Here is a 26,330-nt window from a genome sequence, read left to right on the forward strand (position 1 = left end):
ACACACCAAATTAATTTTTACCTAAGTTAAAAATGACCGAGGTTGTATGATAGGATTGTAGCGGCTAACAGATGCTACTTTGGGCTTCGGAAGCATCTGGGAAGTCACCTGCTATCAAAGCAGACGAAACTGCGATTATACAACACCCTGATCCGCCCAGTCTTAACATAGAGCTCTGAAACTTGGGCGACTTCTAAAACAGATGAGAGAGGCCTTCTAGTTTTCGAAAGGAAAATTCTGCGGCGAATTTTCGGCCAAGTACGCTTGGAACAAGAATTGAGGTTTTGGACGAATCAGGAGCTGTATTTGTTGTTTAAAGAAGTAGATGTGGTCATATTTATGAAATTGGCTAGACTTCAGTGGGCTGGACATGTGGTTATGGTTTGGGACGAGGACATCCCAAATAAGGTGATTAATTAGCACCTCCATGGTGCCAGGAGAATTGGGAGGCCAAAGCTGCGCTGGACGGACTGGAGAGTGGCAGGAAAGAGCAGGACTGACTGGCAGAAACTGGTTGAGGAGGCCAAGACTCAGCTATGAGTTGTAGCGCCGCTGGATGATGATGTATGACAGGATATATTTGCCTTTCTTTTTCATTTCTTATTCATGCCATAAGTTAAACCAATAAATCTCACTTGTTAGCAATTAATCTTAGCACTATGAAGAATCTAGAAACAACAAGAATGTCTCAACACGAAAGATCTGGGTGTTATCAAAGAATAGTTGATTATTTACCTATGAGTATCCTTGCGTTGCTATGTTTCTAACGTATTTCATCTATAAATTTCTAATGTAATTGCTGTTTCAACACTTACGGATCGAACTATAATTCAATAATTAGTTACTACTATAGTCACTGACAGTGTCTTTATATTTGGATTTGAACCATTTGATTCATTAGATCTACATATCTGTAGTAAACATTCCTAAAACTATTTGACTGAAATAGCTCTTACCTGATAAAGGCGACTACTCTACTCTACTCACGTCAAGAAGGTAACTGCCAAGTTTTTTAAACAATAAGTGTAACACTCATATTTACGGGGAGAAATCCAACCGCATCCTCCACGTGGTCTCTCTCTATGGGAAACGCTCTACAGAGAAGGCTAACAGAGGCAATGGGATAGACAGTGCTTCAAATGTAAGAGAAAGGAGTCTGTCTAGGCTAGGCAACTCTGAACATAAAACAGACCCTTTAGGGATGAAAGTAGATGGGCCAACAACCCTTCTCTGTAAAATGAACCAAAAAGAAACAGCCGGATGGATTTAACAGGAAAAGACTGATGGTAAGAAACTTTCCTACGCAAGGAAAGTGTATCTCATTTTTTTAACTAAGTTCAAGTTCGCAAGCCATAGCCTTACAAGCTTTTGGATAGAAATAATAAACAAGTCAGTTTCTACTGAATTCAGGAGTCGCTGGAAAGATTCTCACATTATTTGGATCAACTTAGATTTGCTTTAAAGTTATTGGTCTCTAGAAGGTGCACAAGTGAATATATGAGGGCAGTAACAATGCACCATCTATTGCATATTTCTTTCAACAGTTATTAGTCTAATTATGGGAATTTACTGAAAGTTAAGAGTCATTGTTTTTGTTGAGATACTTGTACCCATTTTTGAAATATATAATTGCATAATATTTAAATACTCATTTTTAAATGTCCCACTTATATCTCGTGCAATTCTAAAGGTACACTTTCGAAAAATTAATATATAGGCTTCCAAAAAGTAAAAACGCGGTCTTATTGGTAGCAATTTTGTAAATATATTTTTATATAGCATTTCTTTTCTTACTTTATGTCATTTATTTATTAAAAATAAATGTATTTTTAAAAGATACATTCATTTGAAATTAAATACAAATATTTAGGTTTAAATAAACAAAAGAACGTTTTTTCCTTTATTACATTCCTTAATATATACAGTATAAACAGAAAAGAGATTATGCAATATGAGATAAAGCTCACTATACATCATTAATATTTTACAAGTTCTTAACGTCTTTTAAGAATTTTAAAACTAATAATTCTCGTAACTCTTGAGAGTTTTACAATACATAAGTAGGCATGGATAATTTTTCAGGTCCCTGTCTACAAATATCGAACATTCATCCTAAACTAAAGCTACCAACAATTATTTGAGCCGTCTAATGTGGTCCCAACCGACTGTCAAAAAATTGAAACATCAAAGGAGGTACTACACTACTTCAATTCTCACAAAAACTAAGTGTGGAATGTTCGAGTACGAGACAAACATTCCAGAAAGTTATGCCCATTTTTTCTTCTTTCTTTTAACCATGATATGAAACATTTTTTAACACAGAATACAGATAAGAATGCAGATTTTTTTAAAAAAAAAGACGTTATATTTTAAATAAATTAACAGGAGTGCTTAAATTTAAAATAAAATTTGAGTATTATTAAAACAAATAAATCCCCTCGACATTAAAAAAAAATTGTTTAAATCTGCAGAAACCATGAGGGGAAAAAATAATAGCTGGGAACACAAATTGTGCAAAAAAGAAATGTGCGCAGATCTACAGATAAGCGCAATGACCCAAATTTTACAGGCAAGTGCTAGGTTCTATGTAGGCACTGAAGTTCTCCGCAGCGTTTCTTTCTTTTCAGCGGGTTTTTTCTCTTGTTTTTTTAATTCAGTTTCACGTTGCAATTCCAGCCAAGTATCACCTAGAGCTTTAGCAAAGTGGTCATCCACTGAAAATAAACAAAAAAAAGAATGATAAACATAAGTTTTTAATTATTTATAGATAGCAGATTTATCTTTGGGTTGATTTACTTGACTAAGAAAACGCTGATATCATAACCCTGGTTTAACTTATATCAATGACTAATTGGAGATAAACGCTGGAGTTAAGGAAAGAGCTTCAATCAAACAAAGCACAAGGGCCATCAAAAATAGTTAATCATCACTGATTTTCTTTATAGGTTTAATAAACTCTCCGAAAATCTCTAAACACCATTAGGTATTTAGAAGGGATTAGTCTTTTTTCCAATTTGGTTTGAAGTTACATATCTAATGCAATCAGTGTAGAAAACCACCAGATGATAAGGTCCTTCCGTTGAGAGATTTTCCGTTGCTAGGTTACTTTCGGGCCACATTGGAGCACACCAGCATTACCTTTGAGCGAATTTTCGATTTAAGTTAGAATGTTTAGACATAGAGAGGAGGACTGTTCTAGATATCACTTTTGTGGGTTTAGAGGAACTTAAAACGTCATTTCCTGGAAAAGATAAATTTGGTAAAATAAAGTAATTTGGTAGATAAAAGTAAAAGGAAAATTTGAACGTTTGCATTACTTCCGCTTTCCAGTACTAAGAATGTTTAACGACGATTTAGCACTTTAAAGTCCAAAGAGCCTCTTTTAAACCCCTATAGATTAAACGTTAGAGTTAACATGACCGTTTTTGTTTTTTCTGTAAACTATCAATCTTGATATAATGAAATTATTTCTGACATAGGTAAATGTCCAGGCAACATTTATTTTTTGTTTTTCCTCCTCCTCTCTTAGAATATTATTGTTCAAATAGCAAAGATAAAGCGTTTACTAAAGTGAAAGGGTAAACTTATACAAATCAAGACTGACTAACCTGACAGAGACGAAGAATCTGTTTTTTCCAGATTATTTGTGGTATTTCCATCTTCTTCTGCAGAGTCGCTTAGGTAATCTTTACCTAAAGATCTCCTAAAATGTTCATCTATCATTGGATCGCAAACACCACCACCTAAAATAGGACTCTCTAAAAAAAAAAGGATGAAATAAAAAAATAAAATTTAGTTTTCAATTGCAGTGGATAGGAGAGGCTAAGATCCACTGGCAAGAGTAGTGAAGAACTATTTTAGGAACGTTGGATTGGGATATCGTATAAAGTTTCTCAACATTTAAATCAACAGGAGGGTGCTTAAATTACGAGTATTCGGTCTGTTCCAGAATCGTGGAAAGTAAGCATGGAGTTTATTTAAAATCTTAAGGTTTGCTAATCCCCGATCTTGAAGATTGATTTTTTTTCTTCAAGACATTTCAATGTAAAAAAGCAAACGCTTCATCATAAACAATGGGCACACCTTCAAGCAATTGAGTGGTAGTCCTACTTTCCTAGGTCGGAATAATCCTGAAGAAGTTGTTTCAGTAATTGCAGTTTCTAATAATTAATTCAGTTTTACTTTTATGAATTGATTGATTCATATCTCTAGGTGTCATTGCAACCGTTACAAATAAGAAGGAAATAGATCTAGGAACTAGCCTGAAGTGATCTTATGCATTGCCTAAAATTTCAGATTTAATGCAATATTTACCGGTTTTTCATAGAAGAATGGCCTTTTTTTGCAAGTCCTAGTAAGACCCTGATTGTTACATATGTATTCATGGAGGAAAAATCATGGCTTACTTAAAACTTCTGTTAAGGAAGGTAATTCCTATAAAATATTTGTATAACTGGAGATAAAAGCTGGGATTCACTCCAAAAATTATACTCTGAAACTATTCTGCAGTGATCAAACCTAGATTATTGTACCGAGGGTTGGTGAAGCTGTATGAGCAAGAGAATTCCCAACTTTGGGTAGCTAGATAAGGGATATAGTCTGTACTAAATGTTATACGAATTATCAACACTAGTTATAAAATTATCTCAGTGTTGCATGAATAGTACTTCTGATACGAGTACATTTGACGATGTCTCCTGGGGAATGTAACAAATTTTTCAAGGCTGCAGTTTGAGCTATTGACGCTACATTAAGAGGATAGTAAACTCAACTTTGAAAAGGATTTGCACTAACTAGGGTGATCACAAAAGCTGCGCTTAAGGCACTAGAAATAATTGTTTTCTCCTATTTGGGAAGCTTGAATTTCTAGAAATTCACATGAATTTTGTTCAAGGCTTTACAAGTTTGGGAATTTGGTAGGATTTCGAGAGTTGAAGAGATAATAGATTAACCAAATTAGGTTCTGTCCTACGCATTATTACTCAGTACGTTTTATCTAGTCTCACAGTATTTATTTATTTATTTTTGGTGAGTATATTTGGGAAGTTTAACAAATGAAAGAGAAAGCGAGACATTTTTTAAATAAAAGAAATTTTCAATCTTAAACTATTCACCTGTTCTATTGTTAGTAGATGGACACACGACCAAGGAATTTCTTGCCTGCTTCTGAATAGCAATGGTCTGTGAGTAAGAAGGTGGGGAACCCCTCAGTTTCCTTGTCGATAAATCGATGGGTTCTCTATAACAAATGTAAAAAATGTCATGATGAATATAAATAATTAGTGTAAATACATTTTTAAGAGAATAAATTAATGATCAAAGACTAAATATAAACTAAAACTTCAACGGGGATTGTAATAAGTTTAACATTCTAAAAAATGAACATTTTAAATAAAAATCACAGTAGTATAAAAAGTTATAGGCTTTGAAAAGAAGAACACATTAGTCACATTTTTAAAAATTTCAACAAGCCTTTGATAAAGTTTGGCATCATGCCTTAATTTAAAAAATGACAAAAAGCAGTATTCCCATTGTGATATGTATCTCTTCGGAATAATTTGATCATATCTAACCGAAAAGTTAAGAGCCCATTTTTAGAACCGCATTGGAGGTATGTATATTCTAAACTACCTTATTTATGATTAACCTTATCTCTCGCGTATTTCAACAGACTTCACTTTTCTGTTTGTTGAGGTTACAGTAGTATGCAAGCAGCACAGTGATACAAGCTAGTGAGTCTTTTTAAGAGTTTTTAGAAACTGCTCCTTACTTGGTTACAAGGTAATGGAATAATCAGGTTAAGACCCAATTATTCATCTAAAATGATCCACCAAAGATATCTCGGCTTTTTTTTTTACAAGTAAACTACACCTCGATACATAAAAGGGTATAACATTCTTATTTCTTAAACTTTTCAATGATATACTTTACCCTATTTTAGGGACATGGGTAGAATATTCAGGTGGATCCTTTCTGTGACGAGGTCGTCTCCATTTCCCACCAGCTTCTTCTCGACACTTAGAGAGCCTAGCTTCATCTGGAAAACATAAAAATTAATAAATTATCAGTCAAATTTACTAGTACCAAGATTTGAGTCGTATTAGGGTAGCAATTAATATACATCAAAATAATTTTATACTTGGAAATTTACAAGCATATTTAAATATATACAAAGTACTGACAATATACGATACTAAATTTGTATACCTATGTTTGTGGAGAAACATATTCACCGAAATGACATCTTATAGCAGAATGGTTGATTTTTTTGGGATCAAATGCGCAACAAAATATTTTAATAACCTATAGGAACAGGTTACAAATTTATATTATCATATCATGTAATCCTACATTTTGATATGTATCTATACAAGATTTTTCTTCCTTACGCCCGGAAGATATGTAACCTGTACTTTATTACCAACTCATTTAATCTTTTTGGTATCAACATAATCAGCTTTGAAAAAAAAATCTTGCGATTTAGTTTCACTATGTTCAAAAAACGGCAATAATGCCCCTTCCGGAATTAATGAATTAGAAAGGTGGGATTTGTTTATGCAAGCGTTGCTTTAGATCATTTCCCAAAAATTGTAGAAAGGGTGTATATAAAGAGACTGGATAGCGAGCATTGATCAGGGGCGTCTTTTATCCTTGAATTCAGCACTTCTGACAGAAGCATTAACAGCAGATCTTTTCTATGAACAACACACAACAGTCTGGTAGATGGAAGAAGCACCCAATCAACCATAAAGGACCTGCTAAAGCATTCATTCCAATATACTCCCAGAAAGCTGCGAAGTCTGTAAACTCTCCTTCGAAACCCTTAAGATTTTCGTTTAATCAAATGAATTACAATAGTTTACAATGAGAGGATTTAATGGAAAAAATGGATTAAGTCGGACCAAACCGAAAAAAAAAGGATTTCAGAAATATGTGAAGCTGGGTGGATGTTGAAACTACGAGGGCATCATTCATTTTGAACAGGTTCCTTATACGATCACACCAAACTTGCGTACTCAGCTAGTACGCGGCGACCCTCCGCTATACAAAATTTTCTTCTAGTGAATCGAAAAAAGAGTATACCATCAAAAAGTAAACGCAACACTGCACATGTACCTCCTTGTCTTAAGTAATCGAAGATTTCCAACTTTGGAATTCTGCCTCTCCCAATTTACAACAGCTATCTTGGGCACCTTGGGATAAATACTTCTTCCGCTCCTTGGCATATTTTTTATAAAATGACTCACAGATATTGAGCGTTAGAAATAGAATATTTTAAGCTTTCGTCTAAAACATAGTCTCAGGCCAGCATCTATAGATTAGTTTGAGAAAAAGCTTTAAATTCTCTTCTTCAACTTAAGTACCCTGAATCAAATTTTCCAAAAAAACTGTTTCAAATTATAGATTTTTTTTTTATTCGAAATTACTATACAAAAAATAAATAAAACAGTTCGAGCCGTTCAAGAGAAAACTTTAATTAAGCAAAGTCTATTAACTTACAATCTACTAAGAGTAACAATTGATTAAATGAAAATAAGCGTATTTCCTATATAAAATAAAACAAAAACTGTCACAGAATAAGAAATCAGAGAGCTTAATTTAAAAAAAGAAGTTGAAGGGAATCAAGACTTCACTTAATTTTGTCCGTAGCAAAGTAGTAATATTGTTCAGATGCCCAAAGAAAAATTACTGACTAAGGTTCAAAAGAGGATTTTCCAAGGGGTTTGTGATTAATGAACGGTCAGACCTGCATTGGACTGGAGTTGGTGAACGCTTGTGCGATTTACAAACATCTTTGTCCAGTTTTTTAATGAATCGCCACCGGACGCTAGGGAAAGGAACGGTTTTTTGACAAAACAAGATACGAATGTAAGTGATATGCTGCCTTAATTGACCAAGAAGCTACTTCCACAGAAATCTGGGAAGAACCCAAGCAGTATCCTGTTTAGGTGCTTCTTTGGTTAGTACTTTCTTCAGAAAATTTTTAAAAGAAATAGTACAGCTAATAATATAGTAATGCTAAACAGCATTCACCCAAAAATCGTATTTTTTGCACATCAATAAAAATTTGTCTATGGTCATTTCAGCTCGTTGTGTTATACGAAAGAATTGAAGGTTTTCCCATGTTGATCAAAAATAATCCTAAGATAAACTCGCCTTTGTCCTATTTCTAAACATTACATATTAGAACATCTTCTTTATTATAGAAATGCCATTATAAATAATTGTACAGGGATCTGGTATTATGATTATTATGTGATCTTATTAAACTTAAATAAGTGAATGAAAAAATAAATTAGATGACATACAAAAGATAAACAAAAAATGAACAAAAATTAGATAAAATTGGGTTTTCTCTTCCTAAGAGCTTTTTACACACAGCCCGGTGATAGACAGTGTTGTCTGTAACGAGAGAACATTATCAAGAGGCCGGCAGTACACTGAAAAAGCTCCTGGCGCCAATAACCTCAGATGTAGACGCGCCTTAAATAAAAAAAAAAAACATATGGCAGTGTTCCGAGCTTTAGAAAATTATTTTTATTGCATTTGAATAAGTCAGATCGTTGCATCATTGAAAACATTCTATTTACCAATATCAAAATAAATACACAGAAACCCTAATTTTGACCTGTAATCAGATTTGTTATAAAGTTCGTTATTTATATTTTAGAAAAGCAGAAAATCTAGTATATGAAATGCAATGAATGCATTTACGAGTATAATAATTCACATTAACTGAATTGTACACGTTACATACATATGTAACTGAATTAAAACTAAAGTATTAATTATGCGTTTATCTTTTGTCAAGTCGAAGATTGTGAACAGTTTAAATCTGAAACATTTCTATCATGGTTTAATCTCAGTTTTTGAAAAGGTAACGCAGTTGTAAATGAAGTGTGATATTCTGGTAAAATAATATAAATTACTATGTGAGAAAATTTATACATAAGTTTAAAAAAAAAGGTAACAAAAATGCATAGGGATGAGAAGATTTATTGTGTTTTATAAAGCATAAGGAAGGTTATTTAGAAAAATTAACTTATTACACAAAGGCTTGTCATGAATGGGTTGTACACACACCAATGAAATTACATGACATATAGTTAGTATGCCCTTGATTCTCTAAACGTTTCTCAAATAACAGTTACAAAGAAAGCCTGCTGAGATTTTTGGCTTAAAAAAAACTATTTACCTGTAGTAAGCCAAGGCTGCCACAGCTTGGCTGTGCATTCAGAGATCTGTACCATGGTTTACTGGAACTGTATGGATAACATAAAAGTATAGAATAGCCACACTCCGCTAAACATGAATGGAACTGTGAGCTTATAGTAAAGACTAAGAGGGGTGAACAAGGAAGGTGGGGCCACCAGCACATAGGAATCTCAAGCGGAGGACCGGTCTCTCAGGCGGCGATCACCGAACTCGGAAGGATTTTTTTTTTTTTTTCTTTCTTTCTTTTCCTGCGTCCTTTCTAGTTATTTGATTGGGAATGTATCCTTCCCGCCACTAATCCCCACTACCTTTATACAACTAAGAGGCGGCGCACATGAACGTACTACCTAGAGTTAAAACAAGTGGGGGAAGCTGAAAGAACTCGAACACGACAGGTCGGAATGTTAAGAATGTTGTCCGGATAGCCAGAGAATCCTTTAAGAACGGCTCGGACTCGAGCAAGCTTCCGCTGTATTTCAATGATTTTATAAAGGAAACTTTTTCTATTCTTAGTTGCATTAAGTTAGAAACAAATCAAATGATGCTTTTACTAATTTTAAGATGATCCATTTCAAAAAATTATCACCTACTCCAGTTCATTCATAATTCGTAGACTTCAGAAAACATACATTCCAATAGTAACCCCTCACTACCCTTAACGTAGACAATAACCTGATAACGTTACTTGTCAATTTCTAATTCAAACCAGAAGAGCTATACTTATCTGCAACTTCGATTGGATCAAGATTCACTCTCTGGTTGGTTTCCTATTTATTTTCCCTTCAAGTAACTGAAGGAAATGGAAAGGGTACTGTGCATTAAATTCTTCTTGGAAACAGCTCTAATATGGTATTATGATTATTACGTGATCTTATTAAACTATAATTCATAGACATTAGATAGTTTAAATCCTCGATACATTCCCGTAATACCAGATCTCGCTCATCCGATCTCTTTATTCCCACTCACCGTACCTCATCCTTTGACAAATCCTTCCTAATACGTGCTACCTCTCTCTGGAACTCCTTGCCATCATCTGTCCGCCATGCTCCTACCCTATCTATCTTTAAATCCCTTCTATTCAGTTATCTCCTTTCTATTCAGCTTCCTCCGAAATTTTAATTGTTTTAATTTATTTCCTTAATTTCTGCTGATATTTTTATTTTCACTTTTTGTAAATACTTTTTTATTTATTTATTTTCTGTTTAATCACAGGCGAAACTGTTAAGGCCTCTATTTGTTCCTGTATTTATTCTTGGGGGACAATTGTCCCAGAATAATAAATTACTTTTATATATTCTATTCTATACTAATAATTTTCTTATAGTAAGGTGCACTAATTAACTATAATTATTCGCATTTAGATTTATATGTTAGATCGCACTACCCTAAAATAATCTCTATTTACTCCAAAGATTACTGCCCGCTGACAATGTTGCCTGTAGCGAGATAACACTACCCAGAAGCGGGTAGTATACTGAGAAGGCTCTGGCTTCTAATGACCTTAAGTGTTGATGCACCTTAAATTTAATGTTTTCACAAAAAATCTCCATTCCTCCATAAACAAAATTTAAAAAAAAAGAAAAAAGTTATTTTCGAAAACCCTGTATTTTGGTACTTATACACACTGACTGGGGCACTCTGGCCATTTCCCGGAGGAAAGAGTGCCACAATTTTCTGAAATAGGTATTTAAAACTGAAACAGTATTTTCATTTATCAATGTAAAGAAACATCAGATTTCGGCAAGACACCATTGATCTTCTCTGGAGGCTTGGAAGAGGGGGTAATCTGAAGTAAGTCAATTCCTAAGGGAAATTTTAAGAGAAGAGATTTTCTTATTTCATTTTTCAATTACTTAAAACTTAAATTTCATAAAACTTAACACACAAACACCGTAAGTTTTTTTTTTTTTAAGTGGCAAAGATGGCGGAAATCGCTAGTCTTCCGCTTTGTAGCAATTCTAAGCGGATATTGTCAACAATGAGTTCTGAACATTAGCCAAAAGTACTTTCGTGGGGAGGGGGAAACTCCGTATCATTTTGCTGTCAACTGAGCCATTTCCGGTGTTACACTGTTAATTAGTGATGGGCAGAACGAGTCCGTCTTTGGACTCGTTGGATTTGAATCAGTTCCAGGGTTGGAATCGATTCCAACAACTCGTTCACCGATTCCGGTCTCTGTACTTACCCTATGCATTAGTAACATTGTAAAAAATATCATTAAATGTTAGCTTTCCCAGTTAATAACAAAACTATATTTCTTTAACACACATTGAGTACTATCCCTAATTTCCAATTGCACTGATAAATATAAAATTAACAACGTAACACAAAAATTAACATAAAAATAGACTAGTCAATTATAAAAATTAAAGCAATGCTGTTTAGTCATTATCTAGCTTGACCACTGGAAGACTGGAGTTAATGTGCTTCAAGAGGATCCAAGATAGAGAAACGGAAATGGGTAGGAAATTATTCCCATAAAAAAAAATCTAACCCTTCAAGCAAAATGATAATTACTCATAAATAAAGAAATATTTATTTACTAGGACTTGTATATCAAGCTTTAAAAATATTATCTCATTATCTTACGAAAAGAAAAAGCTGTGTGCTTAATCTTTAACATAGCGCTGGACACTCTTATTCTTATCTTCATTGGGTAAGTTTAACCGTGTACATGACCGTGAGACAGTCAAAGTAACACTGAGCCAAAATTTAGTATTACCTAATTGGTTTACTTACTGCAGTATCCCTCCCACTCTATCACCAATTTCACAAACATTCATCGATTGGAAATAATTTTTAGTTAAATATTCGTTTTATTTGAATACAAAAAACATTATAACGCTTTCTTAAGATGATTTTAATTTTTAAAATTTGTTTTTGTCCATTACTCTTATAAAATACGAAGAATTTCAAATAAAATATAATATACAAACACAATGATCTAGTGTGCAGGTGGAGTCAGTCCTCGTTACCATAGCAATGGAACCGTTAAACAACTCCGGTTCCAGCTCCAGCAATTTCTATTGGCTAGATTCAGTGAACGAAAAAATGGAACGAGTCCGGTTTCAAAAGGATTTAAATCACTCCGGATTCGACTCCACCAACTCCAGTGGATTTAACCAATGAAAATGCTAGAGCTGGGCCGGAGTCGTTTAACGGTTCCGTTGTCATGGTAACTACGACTGACTCCACCTGCACACTAGATCATTCTGTGTTTGTATATTATATTTTATTTGAAATTCTTCGTATTTTATAAGAGTAATGGACAAAAACAAATTTTAAAAATTCAAATCATCTTAAGAAAGCGTTATAATGTTTTTTGTATTCCAATGAAACGAATATTTAACTAAAAAATATTTTTAATCGATGAATGTTTGTGAAATAGGTGATAGAGTGGGAGGGATACTACACTAAGTAAACCAGTTAGGTAATACTAAATTTTGGCCCAGTTTTACTTTGACCGTCTAGCTGACATGTACACGTTCAAACTTACGCCAATGAAGATGAGAGTAAGTGTCCAGCGCTAAGTTTAAGATTAAGCACACAGCTTTTTCTTTTTGTAAAACAATAAGATAATATTTTAAAAGCTTGATATTCGATTCTTAGTAAATAAATATTATGAGTAATTATAATTTTGAAGGGTTAGAATTTTTATGGAATAATTTCCTACCCATTTCCGTTTCTCTACCTTGAATACTCTTGAAGTAAGTTAACTCCAGTCTTCTAGTGGTCAAGCTAGATAATGACAAAACTGCATTGCTTTAATTTATATTTGACTAGCCTATTTTTGTGTTAATATTTGTATTACGTTGTTAATTTTATATTTATCAGAGCAATTGGAAATTAGGGATAGTACTCAATGTGTGTTAAAGAAATATAGTTTTGTTATTAACTGGGAAAGCTAACATTTAATGATATAATAATATAATAAATTGCGTGACATTTGTTCTTATGTTTAATCGTTCCAAACCTTCTGCTGCCTCATTTTCATTTTTATTTGCCTAAATTTTTTGGGGCGGGGCGGAATCACTTTTTTTTAAAATAGGGATTTGAATCAACTCGTTCCACCATCGGACTCGTTCCAATGGAACGAGTCCGCTCAAATAGCCCATCACTACTGTTAATATACAAGCGCACCACGTTGTCGCGTGACCAGACATAACTATGAGGATAACCTCTCTGCATTTATATATGACTTGATTTGAATATTGAATAAAAAGATGCTTGCATATCAATAAGACAATTAAGAAAATAAGTTTTTTGCCTTAATGAGATATATTCCACACAATGCACACCCTAAGAAATCCAAAGGGCAATCTGTGAGATGATACATTCTATTCGTCATGTTTCCTGTATAGCTATTTTAAATATAAAGGGAAATTTTTGTTCAAAACTTGCATTTCTTTTTCTTTGCAAAAAAAAAAAGAACTGGCAGGCTTTACTTAGACAAACGTCAGCGAGGTCTGAGGTAAGTAAATTCCTAGGGATTGAATATTGGAAATTTTAAGAGAAGAGATTTTCTTATTTCTTTTTTCAATTACTTAAACTTGGTAGTGTCTGTTTAAAATGATCCTATAAATTTTAAGTCAAGAAAATTATCTTGAAGGAAGCAAGAACAATATTTTGTAATTTTTGCCAAGCTTTCGACGATGGGACAAGGTCATCGACAGGGTTTATGCTATTGACAATTATAATATTTTAGTAAACAGTTCATAAGCAGACAGAACAGAAGACACACCAACCTTTTAATAAATGTAAAAATTATTATAATTGTCAATAGCATAATCCCTGAAAATGACCTAGCCTCTCGGCAAAATAATTGGCATTATTTTTTCTTCCTTCTGGAATAAATGAATCAGCCACCGAAAACAATGAAGAAAATAATCTTTCAAATATAAAGATCCTTCATTTACTTTAAAAAACAACAACAACAACAACAAAACAGACCAACAAAAAAACAAATTATAGTTATATAATTTATGTAAATATATTTTAAAATATAACTTCCGACAGGACCAATCCTGCTGGGAAGAAGAGTATACTAAGCATCTCTTGCTCTCCTGATTCAAGTCTGGCCTACCTCTCGACATAAGAAATCCGCCCACCTCTATGGCTGCCGACCTTTTCTTCTGTTCACATGGCAGGGTGTCCAACTTAAAACCGGCTAAAGACCACCATTCATTGGCTCTTCGCATTGGCTAGCCCAATCCTACTTTCAAGTTTATTAATTGTACACATCTCTAGTTATTATTTTTAGCAAACCATCATCCTAATTTCGGAACATCTAATTTTATTGCTTTTTTTTTTTTTAAGTTGGACCTGCTTTGCTCCTCCATAGAGTGATTACACACATTTTTCTTCTTTCAGCAACCGATTAAGACTCAATTTTTGTTGTTTTATTTTTTTTTTTTCTTTTTTACTGCAGTTATCACAAAGTTCCGTTTGTAATATTTTGTAAGAGACAATATTTTTGCAAACTCTTTTGAATTCGTTTACTAAAATATATTTGTTTTAAGTTTTAAAATCAGTCCTGCCTATTAAAATTAAAATTACACAATAGTCTATTAAAATATCTCTATGTCGCTATTTGTAACAATTTTTCATTTTATTATAATTAGGTAGCAAACCAACGGTGACGCATCTTTCTGTGAACTCTATTATCATCTCATTAAAGAGTTCTTTGCCATCATTTAAACAAAAAGCATAACAACATCATCAGCAAATTCTAGTCTACATAAACACCTTCTACAAGTACTCGCTCCGTTAGTATTCCATTCCAAAGACTAAAAAGTACTTTCCACTATCATTAAAAAAAAAAAAAATTAAAAAAAAAAACAAAGGTTATAAATAACAACAGAACCCTCTGATTCATTCCTTTTTTGTAAGAGAGAATAGTTTTAGGTTTAAGCCTAATAAATTTTTTTGCATAAATAATATTTACATAAGCATTAAACTTAATGTAAATCTTGAACATAAAAAAATTGCAAACCTAATATTTCGCCTTCAAAAGCTTATCAGTTAGATCCTCCACAATTTAGCGTGAATCAAATCCAAGTCAACCTTGCTTCCCTTTCTCCTAATCCTATTACCTAGTTCAAAACAGGAATAATTGTTAGGATAATAAGTCTGATAATAACTGAAGAAAATCTAGGCAGTCATTGCTATTGTTTAATGATTTTTAAAGGAAACAGATTTCTTACACTTTTGTTTCTCGTTACTAAAAAAACGCATTAGAATAATCATTGGAGAGAGAGAATATATAGGAAGTGAACCAAGAAATGCATCTGAGATATCTGGATAAAATTGTTTATATCATTAATTAAATAGGCAGAACGAGGGGACCAAATGAAAGATACGAACTTAAGAGAAATTCCAACGTTATAAAAAAGAAGACTGAGAACGTTTAACATTCTGAGAATATTTAAAGTATCTAATAAAGGAAACAAAGATTTTTCAGAGCTTAAAGATGTAATATGTTGAATATGAAATTTAAAATTCAGAGAATGTACAACGAAATCATACAACTTTAATTGTATCAACTATGGTTAAAATAAAATAAAAAATAATAATATTGCTGTGTGAGGGAAGGGATTAGCTATGAGGTTAGCATACTGGACTCCCACGCGGAGGTCCCGGGTTCGAATCCAGCAGCTGACCCTTAGATTTTCTCTTCCTAGGAGCTTCTTATAGCTCACTGTCCGGTGATGGACAGTGTTGTCTGTAACGAGAGAACACTGTCCGGAGGCCGGCAGTGCACTGGAAAAAGCTCCGGGCGCTAATGACCTCAGCTGTTGATGCGCCAAAAAAAAAAAAAAATAATAATAATATTGCTGTCTTAGTTTTTAATTATGAATCCAGTTCAGCAATTGTGTCTGCCTCCACTATCTATGATAAGCTCACTCCTACAACTTCAGAATCTCACCTCCATAATGGAAGCTCATAATTTTATACTTTAATAATTCTCCATAATTCCATGATGTCTACAAATTGGTTAATAACTCTTATAATTTAAATGGTTAAATGAAAAATGTTTGCCCTCGCCTAGGCGAATCTATCTTGACTTTTGTTTCACCAAAGTGTTTTTAAGCCTTTCGGTAGATAATTCTATGTTTAACCCCAAAATTAGAAAGCCCGAGATATTGATATTCTGCACCTATAGACTGGCTGTCTTAACTGCGGATTAAAAGCAGTTACGTTTTGACAAACAAAAGTCCACTGTCATTCTTTTTCAGCTCAGCCTCTCTTCGAAACTACTTATTTGAGTTTTTATCTTTTTTGTCAATATGTTGAAAATGTGGTTAGGTCCTCAGTGATGGATAAAACTGATGAAAGCAGCATATTTTACCACCTATAGACCCACCCAGTCTAGCCTTGGAAACGATTTTCTTCTCTCATTAAAATGCCTTTAAACAGACGAAAAGAGAACAACTGCTTAAGGTTCGCCTCCTGTTTCTATAGATTCCTTGCCTATTCCACCTACCTTTGAATAGCTCTCTAAAGTAATTACTTGCTATCAACGCACTTCTCTTAATTATTTTCTTTGTGAGTCACTGCTTTTGCTTATTTTCGAAAGATAGGATCCAATTCTTCCTTGAACCAAAATATTTTTTTAATTGCATTGTTAATTTATCAGTCTCTAGTACTACCTTTTGTTTTCTTCACGTTGTATATAACTAATATATTTATAAATTTATGTATTTATCAATTAAATTTTTATAATTTTTCTAATAAGATAATTAAAAAGTGTTAACTCTATTTCTCTCACTATATTTAATTTCTTTATACGTACAATAATGTCAGTCCTTACTCACAGCGTCGATGTGTAGATATCTTCCCTTCATCATTCTCTTTTAGGTATCGATATTAACATTGTTAATGATATATTTAATTTTATTAAAGTGCTCTTAAATTGTATTTTCATTTCGCTCAATTCTTTATAACAATAATTCTCCAGAATCTCATTCTTTTGTCACCTACATTTCTGCTGCCATTTGGAATCTACTTTCTCTGTATTATAGAATCTCTCTTACTCTTACTCTAATTTCTGCCAACTTCCCAATGTGTTTTTCGTTACAATCTCTCATTTCATCTATTGTATTTGTATTATATTTTTTCATTATACTTATTTTGGTTTTACTTTGATTCTACCTTTTCAGATTAGTATAAAAAAAGGTTAAGTCTAGTATCATTACATAATTTCAGAGGAGCAATTACCATCATTACAGGTGTAAGTAAATAACACTGAGATTATTGTGGTGAAATAGGTTGCAGTGGGAATTGTTTAGGAATGAGAAGTGTTTAGGAATTCCAAAAGGTAGTTTAAACTTTTGCATTAATTACTTCTCATTCGAATCAATTCAATAAAAATTATAGTTATTATTATTATCAGCTGCTTTTGTCATTTTACTTGCTCTTACTCCTTTGTAAGAAGAAGTAATTGAAACCCCACGGTTTCCGATTTGGAGTTGCCCACGAAACTTTCATTTTCAAATCTAGTGCGAGCTTAAAAAACTGGTTTTCAGTAAGTATTTAAGAACACTAGCTTAAAAATGAAATTCATAGAAAATGCAAATTTAGTATTTCTTTGAGTACATCTTAAAGACTTGACAGTAACTGGAGAAGAAACTCTTTCAATCGAAAGTACCACTTTACATTACGTTTTTGCGTAAGAATGGTACAATGTCTCTTTCTTTGTCAAACAAAACGCAATAACTACTTTTATTCACTAACCAATATGGAGACATTGACTTCTATAACCATATCCTAGAATAAAAATTAAACCAAGACCAAGTGTAGAAATTTTATAGTATTTTATATTTTATTTAGACCATTAATTCCTAGAGAGAGAGAAACATTATAATGCAAATATTTGCAAAACAAAGGGTGCTGCCCAAATAAATAGTAGCTTTGTAATTTTTTTCCAAAATTCAGGGGGAGACAATTTAAGTTTACACTTTTTTTTCAGTATACTTTAAAACATCATGAACTTGCATAGGATAACTTGTCAACAAGTAGCAGAACGTGAAAGAGGAATAAACAATTAAATTGTACAACAAAAAAATTATGTACAACATCAGCAATTCTTTTAATGAACTGTAATCTTCAATAGAAAAATATTTTTTTTAATATTACTTAGAAGTGTAGATGGATATACAATCTTGACAAGAAGAAATGTGAAAAGCTGAGATAGAGAAAACTAAAATGAAAAGTATAATATTAATGAAAAATAAAATGCACATATCTTTAAATGAGGGCAAACTGACCAATAACAATATAAAGAAAGAGGTGCAGATTATGAGAAGTATAACGCTTAAGATTCTTAGAATCGTGAGAGGCCACACTCCACTGGTGGGGCTAGAGTATCAGGAATATCTAGAGAGTCTGATGGTTATTTATAGCGAAGTTTTATAGTGAAAAAGAATGGTAGAGGGGGTGACCTTGAAAGGAAGACCTATCCAGGAGACGAAGTACTTGGAGTTGAAACAAAAAGAAAACCAAAAATTGTACTCTTAATATAACTTGAATATGGAACAATATTACATATATTTCTATATTGTTGCTTACCATAATGTACACGTTAAAACATGAATCAACACTTGCGTCAAGCATCTACCTGCAGATGTTCACCAATACATTTGGCAAAAATACAATAAAAGACCAAAACTTTTTTAGGAACACCTCGTGTTATCAAATGTCTTTTTCTTTTAAGACATTGTTTTTGCAGTTTCTCTATTTCAAATTTCCACCAGAAATAAGCCAATTTGTGCCCCCTAGTGGTAAGAAAATGGTTCTTAAAAACCAGATATCACACAGCCTACTGTGATCAGTTTTTAAAAATAAAAAATCGAAAGTTCAAATTTACATTTCATTAACATGGCATTAGGGAGCCGTACATTTTCATCAAAATCAATCATCCTAACTAGGAAAATTAAAAAAAAAAAATCAACTTTTCTTAAAGATTTTTTCGTTTTTCTTCTGGTGATTTCAAAGCAATGGCTTTTACGATTTTATTCCCTTACATTTAACCGAAGTAGAGCTATCTCATGTCTTAGTAGAAATAATTTTCAGAAAAAAATTATTTTAAGAGCTGTGAAAGGTGAAATTAAAAACCCATTCTCGTGCGGTTTGTCAATGGCTTAACATTCAAGATTGTTAAAAAAAGATTGTCATCTTTTACGCTATTTTGGCGAATATTTTTGCATAATGAACTACTTCATGATTGTTTTAGAGAAAAGATCAAAACAAAGTGATAGGCCTAATATAATTGAAACATAAAATTGATACGCAAATTTTTCCAATACGCAATACACAATGAACACAACGTATTAGTGGGACCTCTTTTTCCAGAAATGCTGCAATTCTCATATCATTGCCAGTGATTGCCTTACTAAATGGAAACTTTCAAATTGTTTTCAAATACTTTATATCTTATGTTTATCTTTTATAAAACTTTCTTATCTGTAGCAAACAAAACTTCAACACTTATTTTTACAAAATCTAAAACCTTAGATAGTAAAGAAGTACCAAAAATAGATGGCAAAATTTGATTAAAAACTTTTAACTTAGGGCTCTGAAATTACATTTTCTGTGTCTGGGCACATCATCAATACGCTCACTTAGTATTTTTAAAACATTTGAAAACAAATTTTGACGTCGTCGTTGTGTTTCTGTACAGCAAACTTTAAGTTTAAATATGTTTGTGCCCAGGCGTCGACTGAAGCGGTGCTGGCCACTACAATTTACTCTTACGCTGATGGTCAGTAATTGATAGGATTCATTGAATAGACACCTATGAATGGTAACCCCTTTCAAGTTATTTTTTCATCCGATTCATTTGATGCAGGAGTATTTGTATCTGCATTTGTAACTTTTAATAACGTTATTTAAATATATCACGGTTCGCCTAGAACGATTTTAATTGAAAAGTTTACCAACATTAAAATTTTTTTTTTCTCCTTATTATTTGGGTCAAAACTAACCAAAATCCACTGAAAACCAAATCGGTTTACGTTGCGGATTTTTTTTTTTTTTTTTTTTTTTAATTTTTTAGGTCAAAAAACGGCTTTTTTTGCATTGTTAAGCTTAATAAGGAAAAACAATACAGTTTTTTGCAAAACCAATGCATGCATTTTGAAGCTGAGGGAATTTCCGACAGATTGATGTATTTTATAAATGATAAAAATGAAATTTCGACATTCAAAATCAATAAAAAAGAAATTTTTGAGCAAAATAAGGCAAAAACAAGGTGTTTCTCGCATTTCAAAGCTTACTTAACAAATAAATCATCATTTTTTGGTGGAAGGGAATGGGACTTTTCAAAAATGAGAAAAATTCCTGCAAAATACAATATTTATACACTGGGAAAAGGGAAATTTTCCAATTCAAATTCATTTAATGAAACTTTTTGAATTAAAAGAGCCCAAATAATTTTTTATCGCATTGCAGGGCTTAGTAACAAAAAAAATTAAAGTTTTTGCTATTGGAGACATTGTGATTGACATCAGAGGTTGTAAAGAACTTACTCAATTATTTTTAAGTTTTTTTAGTCAACATTTTTTACTTTATTTGAATAAAGATAGATATTCATAGAAATTAAATTTTCACAAAAAAGACATTTATGTACAATATAAAAATTTAAAGTAATTATAAACTTAAAGTAATTTAAATTTTATTTTTTAACAAAAATCTCAATAATTTTATCGTGAACAACGATAGTACAATACTTTGATGTCATATATTATGATATAAATTATTTTGTCAACAAAAGAAATTACAAATGATTACAATTGTAAACAACAACAGAACGAAGAAGTCTTTCACCATACTTTGGTATTTCCATGCCGTACGGTACTTGTACTTTCCTATGAGTTTAATAAAGTATTAAAAAAAAAAAAAAAAAAAAAAATTGTGATCATTTGTCTTTTAATTCAAAAAGTTTCATTAAATGAATTTGACTTGGAAAATTTCACTTTTCCCAGGGTATAAATATTGTATTTTGCAGGAATTTTTCTCATTTTTGAAAAGTCCCATTTCCTTCCACAAAAAAACGATGATTTATTTGTTAAGTAAGCTTTGAAATGCGAGAAACACCTTGTTTTTGCCTTATTTTGCTCAAAAATTTCTTTTTTATTGATTTTGAATGTCAAAATTTCATTTTTATCATTTATAAAATACATCAATCTGTCGGAAATTCCCTCAGCTTCAAAATGCATGCATTGGTTTTGCAAAAAACTGTATCGTTTTTCCTTATTAAGCTTAACAATGCAAAAAAAAGCCGTTTTTTGACCTAAAAAATTAAAAAAAATAAAATCCGCAACGTAAACCGATTTGGTTTTCGGTGGATTTTGGTTAGTTTTGACCCAAATAATAAGGAGAAAAAAAATTTTTTAATGTTGGTGAACTTTTCAATTAAAATCGTTCTAGGCGAACCGTGATATATATTTATATTTATAGTGGGCATATCATCAATATATAGGTACACATTATTACAAACTACTTATGTAGCTGCATTCTACAGCTTTTAAATTTATCTATTTATTTGTAGTATTTGCTTTTGTATTAATTCTACACAATCTGTAATCTATTTTTTGTATTTTTGTTTTTATTTCTAAAATAACTTCCTTATTTTCCTAATATTTAATTTCGTTTTTCACGGATTATTTTATTTTTATTCTGATAATAAGCTGTTTTATTCACCAGAAATATTATAACTTTTATTTTTTTTAGTATTTGAGGCTTTTTGTAAGAATAAAAATTAAAATTTAAAGGTATTTTTTAAAATCTTTAATTGACTGCTCAAGAGAATGAATAGACTTGGTCCCAAAATAAATAAATGTTAATGTTTAAAAAATATTAGAAAAGTAAGCTCAGAAACAGGCTGATGTTATTATTGGAAACGATAAGCTACATAATCCGTAGTTCGTTTAATGTTTAAAATCAATATTGTGATAAAAATATGTAGATATAAAAAGTTAATGTTCTAAAACAAAAGTTAAACTCTTAAAACAAAGGCAGTATTCATTTCGAAGTTCACTTTATCACCACACTACAGCGCAACTATACAGCAAACCTTTTTATGCTAGCCAGACAATATCAATTTTTTAAACAATTTGTCTTCATTAAATAACAGTTAATCATATAGAACAATAAATAAGGGCTGATGAATCACAAAAGACAGGTTTTCACAGTTTTTCTAGAAGAATACTTCTATCTACTTTAAAATCAAACTCGTCAATTACTCAGCGGTAAAAAATAAATTAAGTTTTACTCACCAAAAAAAATTTAGAAGTAAATTTGAATCTATAAGATGATTTGAAAATTAACGAGATTATCTCTTATTCTAATAGGTACAATTGCTTTCAACTTAGCACTTATTCTATACTGAACTTTTTAATTTAAACATAGTAACTGGCTTCCCTTTAAGATATGCTTTTTAGTTTTGATTACATTGCCATAATAAGCCGTTTTTTATATTTTCAATTTTTTAACAGACAGGTCGAATTAAAAACCCTAAATTCATTCAGTCAAAGTTTCAAATAATAAAGGAAGGTCTACATTTGTATGCCAAGTTTGAACATGCGAGAATACTCTGATTTATATGATTCAAAAAAGTCTTTCCAGTTTTCTGACCAAAAACAGTCTTCAGACAAGCCATTCTAGCAATGGAATGTAATGCATCTTATTATTATATTTTTATGATAGAAATTAGTAACTACTTTTAGCTTTACATGGAATGTAACATATCAGTATCTCCGCAAAATAATTTCCAGATAAAAAAAATATTTCTTATAAAAGTAGCAGGCAATTATAGGTCGAGCTATCACACGAGTTGCAGTAAATTCGAATAAAGAAACAATTAAATAGCAATGCGGAAAAAAAAGAAAAACATTCCTAAACTTACTGTCGGCATTTGACCTAAAAGTTTTCTTTCAGTAAGGCTAGCATAGTAAGTTTGGACTTCTGATGACTCCCAATTCTGGAAATTCTTGTTTCTCTCTTAGTGTTCACAGAAAACATACATTTAGAGATTAAAATAACTCTTCTTGCTGCCTTACGTGAATTCATCAATCAGAATTCCTACACTATACAAAATGGTACTAAATAATTTACGGTTTGTGATATATGTTTTAAACACATTTGTGCTTAGATAAAAAATAAACATAATAAACACCTCACTTATTAAAAATGAAACCACCATTCCAACCGGTAAACTAATCAGTTCACTTGTTTCAGGTCATCTTGGGAACTGTATTAACACAATACGACACCCTTCAAATTATATTATATAAAGATGTATGCATATACATAGTATACTGCATAGTAAGAAATAGTAGAACTGTTAACTAGTTTAACTTTACTTACTACAAATTTCAGAAAGTACTATAAACAATCAATATGGCTTTAGAATTTACTGCTCTAATGGACCAAAAATCCTTTAGAGAAACTTTCTGAAAAGGTCATTAATTAGTAGTCAGAATTTTCAAATACAAATTCATAAAAAAATAAACTAACGAAGTATTTATGCTTCAAAAAATAGTTAATAAAATTAGAAGCATTAATAGCAATTGAATTATATAAAGCACAGAGAAAGTAAACGTGTTTATTTTTCAAATTGATAGTTTCAGCCAATCAAAATTTGATAATTTCAGTTGATATTTTTAAGTTGAAAATCTCTGGGAAAGTTTATTTATTAATCCAGGAGGGCACCAAGCAATTTTTTCTAATTCAATTTACAGAGACAAATTCTACTTGTGATTAAAAAAATTTGCTTGGTAATGGTACTGTCGGTGCATTTTTCCCACTTAGTGCTGAATTGAAATAAATATTACTATTTCTAAATGCACTTGAGCACAATTTAAATCCGCAGTTCTTTAGGAAAGAAAAACTGTTCAAGTTTCAAAACTTATTTTAGAATGTTCATAACGGATTATTGAAAAAGAAATGCACTGACTCCTATTACTTGCTTCTTCACTTTTCTATTTATCATTCAGCAAAACGTTTACGTTTTAAAAATTTCATAAGAATTACTCGTCCTGCTTCTAACTTTCATATTACGATATTATTATTAAAAGGTGATTTACAGCTTCTGCACTCCTCTAAGGAAAATAAACCATTAATCTAAAAGTCTTACAAATATTGTAAAATATTTAAAATGTGTTATGGTTCTGCCTTTAAAAGATCAAAACAAGTGTTCTCTACAACGAAAGCAACTTTCACATAAACTACTTTTTTGGCACGAATTTTCCAAGCTTTCCAATTAGAACCAGTTTTCTCTAACTTTCGCAATAAGTAATAAGAGAAATCAATTGAATAAAATGGACATCAGAAGTATCAATGCTTTTAAACTTACCATAAGAAGGAGGAAGTATATTGTCTTGAACCATCGTAGCTGCCCTAGAAAGTACGTCCAAAGGTGATTCCCCTGTATCCATACCTGCAAATTTTTCCAATTGATCCCTTGTTAAAACTGCTGACAGAGCCCAACACTAAAGGAAAGTGGTGGGAGATGCACATTTGCGTTGAAAGCATTTCCATTAAAATAACTAAGGGAAATTGTGTGAACCTTTTAAATTATTATTGATTGAAGTTTCCCACCAACATGCAAACGATTACTCACCTCTTTTTTGGGGTGTTTTTAACTTTAACTTTGGAAAACAGCACACTTATCACTTAATGCACTAGCAAAACAGAAACTTATTTTTTAACTCTCTATAATAAATCGACGAGTGGTTGACTGTAAGAGAATTTTGACATTTTGCCCACGACCAGAGTATCTATGGAATGTCAAGAATGAGGGGTGGGAGAGGTAAAAGCGCTGTTTGAGTGGGGTCTAGACAGCAGACAGCGTGAACTGTGATCGATTGTATAACTAGATGGCCAAGCTGTAGCGCTGCCTATGTCAACCTAAATACACCCTACGTCACTGCTGCTTTTTCACTTACGTCAATAAAGTTTTCCCAAAATAATAAACTTTAATTAAAAATTGTTCTTGCCTCACATTTACATCAGAAACAGGATTTTTTTTTTGTTTTTTGAGAACAGCCCCTCTTCTTGAATTTTGTTAGTGAAGGATTCATATTTTTATTAATAACTAATGTTACAGCTAATATTGACATAGGATGATTTTTTTTCTTTTTTTAATTGGATTTTCATTTCAATATTCATTCCACATTTTTATTTCCTTTTGAATTTCTCTGTACTTGATTAGTTTTTATAAGAATGAGGCCGTCGAAAAACATTCGATCAACAATCACTACTTAATCAATTGAAAGTTCACGAACGTTAATTAAACATCATCAATATGAGCTTCCATCTATACTTTTCTCAAAACAATGTGATGAAAAAAGGTATTGAAAATTCATGCAACTTCCCGGTAAAACTTTAGAATCGCTCCATGCGCAGACTGGTGGATTGCCTTATTGGGCTTTGTTCTTAAAAATAAAAATAAAATTTTCCCAAACCTCCCTTTCCATCGAACTTTTAAACCCTTATGACCCGGAACGATTTTCTAATCGGTAGGTTTTTGTATGAATTATTGGTTTAGCAAGAGTATATGATAGAGGAAGTGGGCCATGGCCTATTGAAAGATTAAAATATATAATAAATTGTAAAAATGTAACATATTTAAAGAGCCCGATATGTTTTTCTTATGAGAAAAGAAAAAACGGAAAAATCTTATGTATTGTAATATCTCGGGCGACTTTCTCTCACTGCTCTTAAAGTAATCGCTTACTTTTTTGAATTGCAATGTTTTGCTTAATTTCCGAGTTTGGCGATAATCGGTTGATCAGAACAGCGAATTTCCTACTATTTTCGCAAATAAAAAAAGAGGACATTTATTTTATGAGTTGTACTTCGGACTATCTAATGAAATGCCTTTTGTTGCATTGAACGCTTTGACCAAGTGAAGTGTTAACTTAGATTATTATTGAATGCAATAATTTGTCTGTATCTCTTAACCACCGCTACGAATTTCCGGAAGTGTTTTTTTTTAATCTGTTCTAAGCAATTTTATAAAAACACACACAGCCTTTTTTTTTATTCATGTCAAAACATATTGTCTGCGAAAAGTGATTTTCACTGGAAGTCTAGAGAGGAAGTTCGTCAAT

General features: G+C 31.9%; 1 protein-coding gene across 2 annotated transcripts; it reads right to left on the bottom strand.

The window, feature by feature from the left end:
* Positions 1–1,865: 1,865 nt before the first annotated feature.
* Positions 1,866–25,092, bottom strand: LOC141450483 (transcription cofactor vestigial-like protein 4). Of its 2 annotated transcripts, XM_074120981.1 has the most exons (6): positions 24,839–25,092; positions 24,572–24,655; positions 5,932–6,037; positions 5,115–5,239; positions 3,609–3,758; positions 1,866–2,714 (listed from the first exon to the last, which is right to left on the bottom strand). In XM_074120981.1, exons 2-6 carry the CDS (start codon positions 24,651–24,653, stop codon positions 2,584–2,586), a joined length of 594 nt encoding a protein of 197 aa, XP_073977082.1. In that variant the 5' UTR covers positions 24,654–24,655; positions 24,839–25,092; the 3' UTR covers positions 1,866–2,583. The 2 variants fall into 2 exon arrangements, with proteins under 2 accessions (XP_073977082.1, XP_073977083.1); XM_074120982.1 differs by lacking the exons at positions 24,572–24,655; positions 24,839–25,092 and adding an exon at positions 9,197–9,396.
* Positions 25,093–26,330: the final 1,238 nt, after the last annotated feature.

Source organism: Rhodnius prolixus, unplaced genomic scaffold, assembly GCF_049639745.1.
Source record: "Rhodnius prolixus isolate KJV_2025 unplaced genomic scaffold, Rpr scaffold_2, whole genome shotgun sequence".
NCBI classification, from domain to species: domain Eukaryota; kingdom Metazoa; phylum Arthropoda; class Insecta; order Hemiptera; family Reduviidae; genus Rhodnius; species Rhodnius prolixus.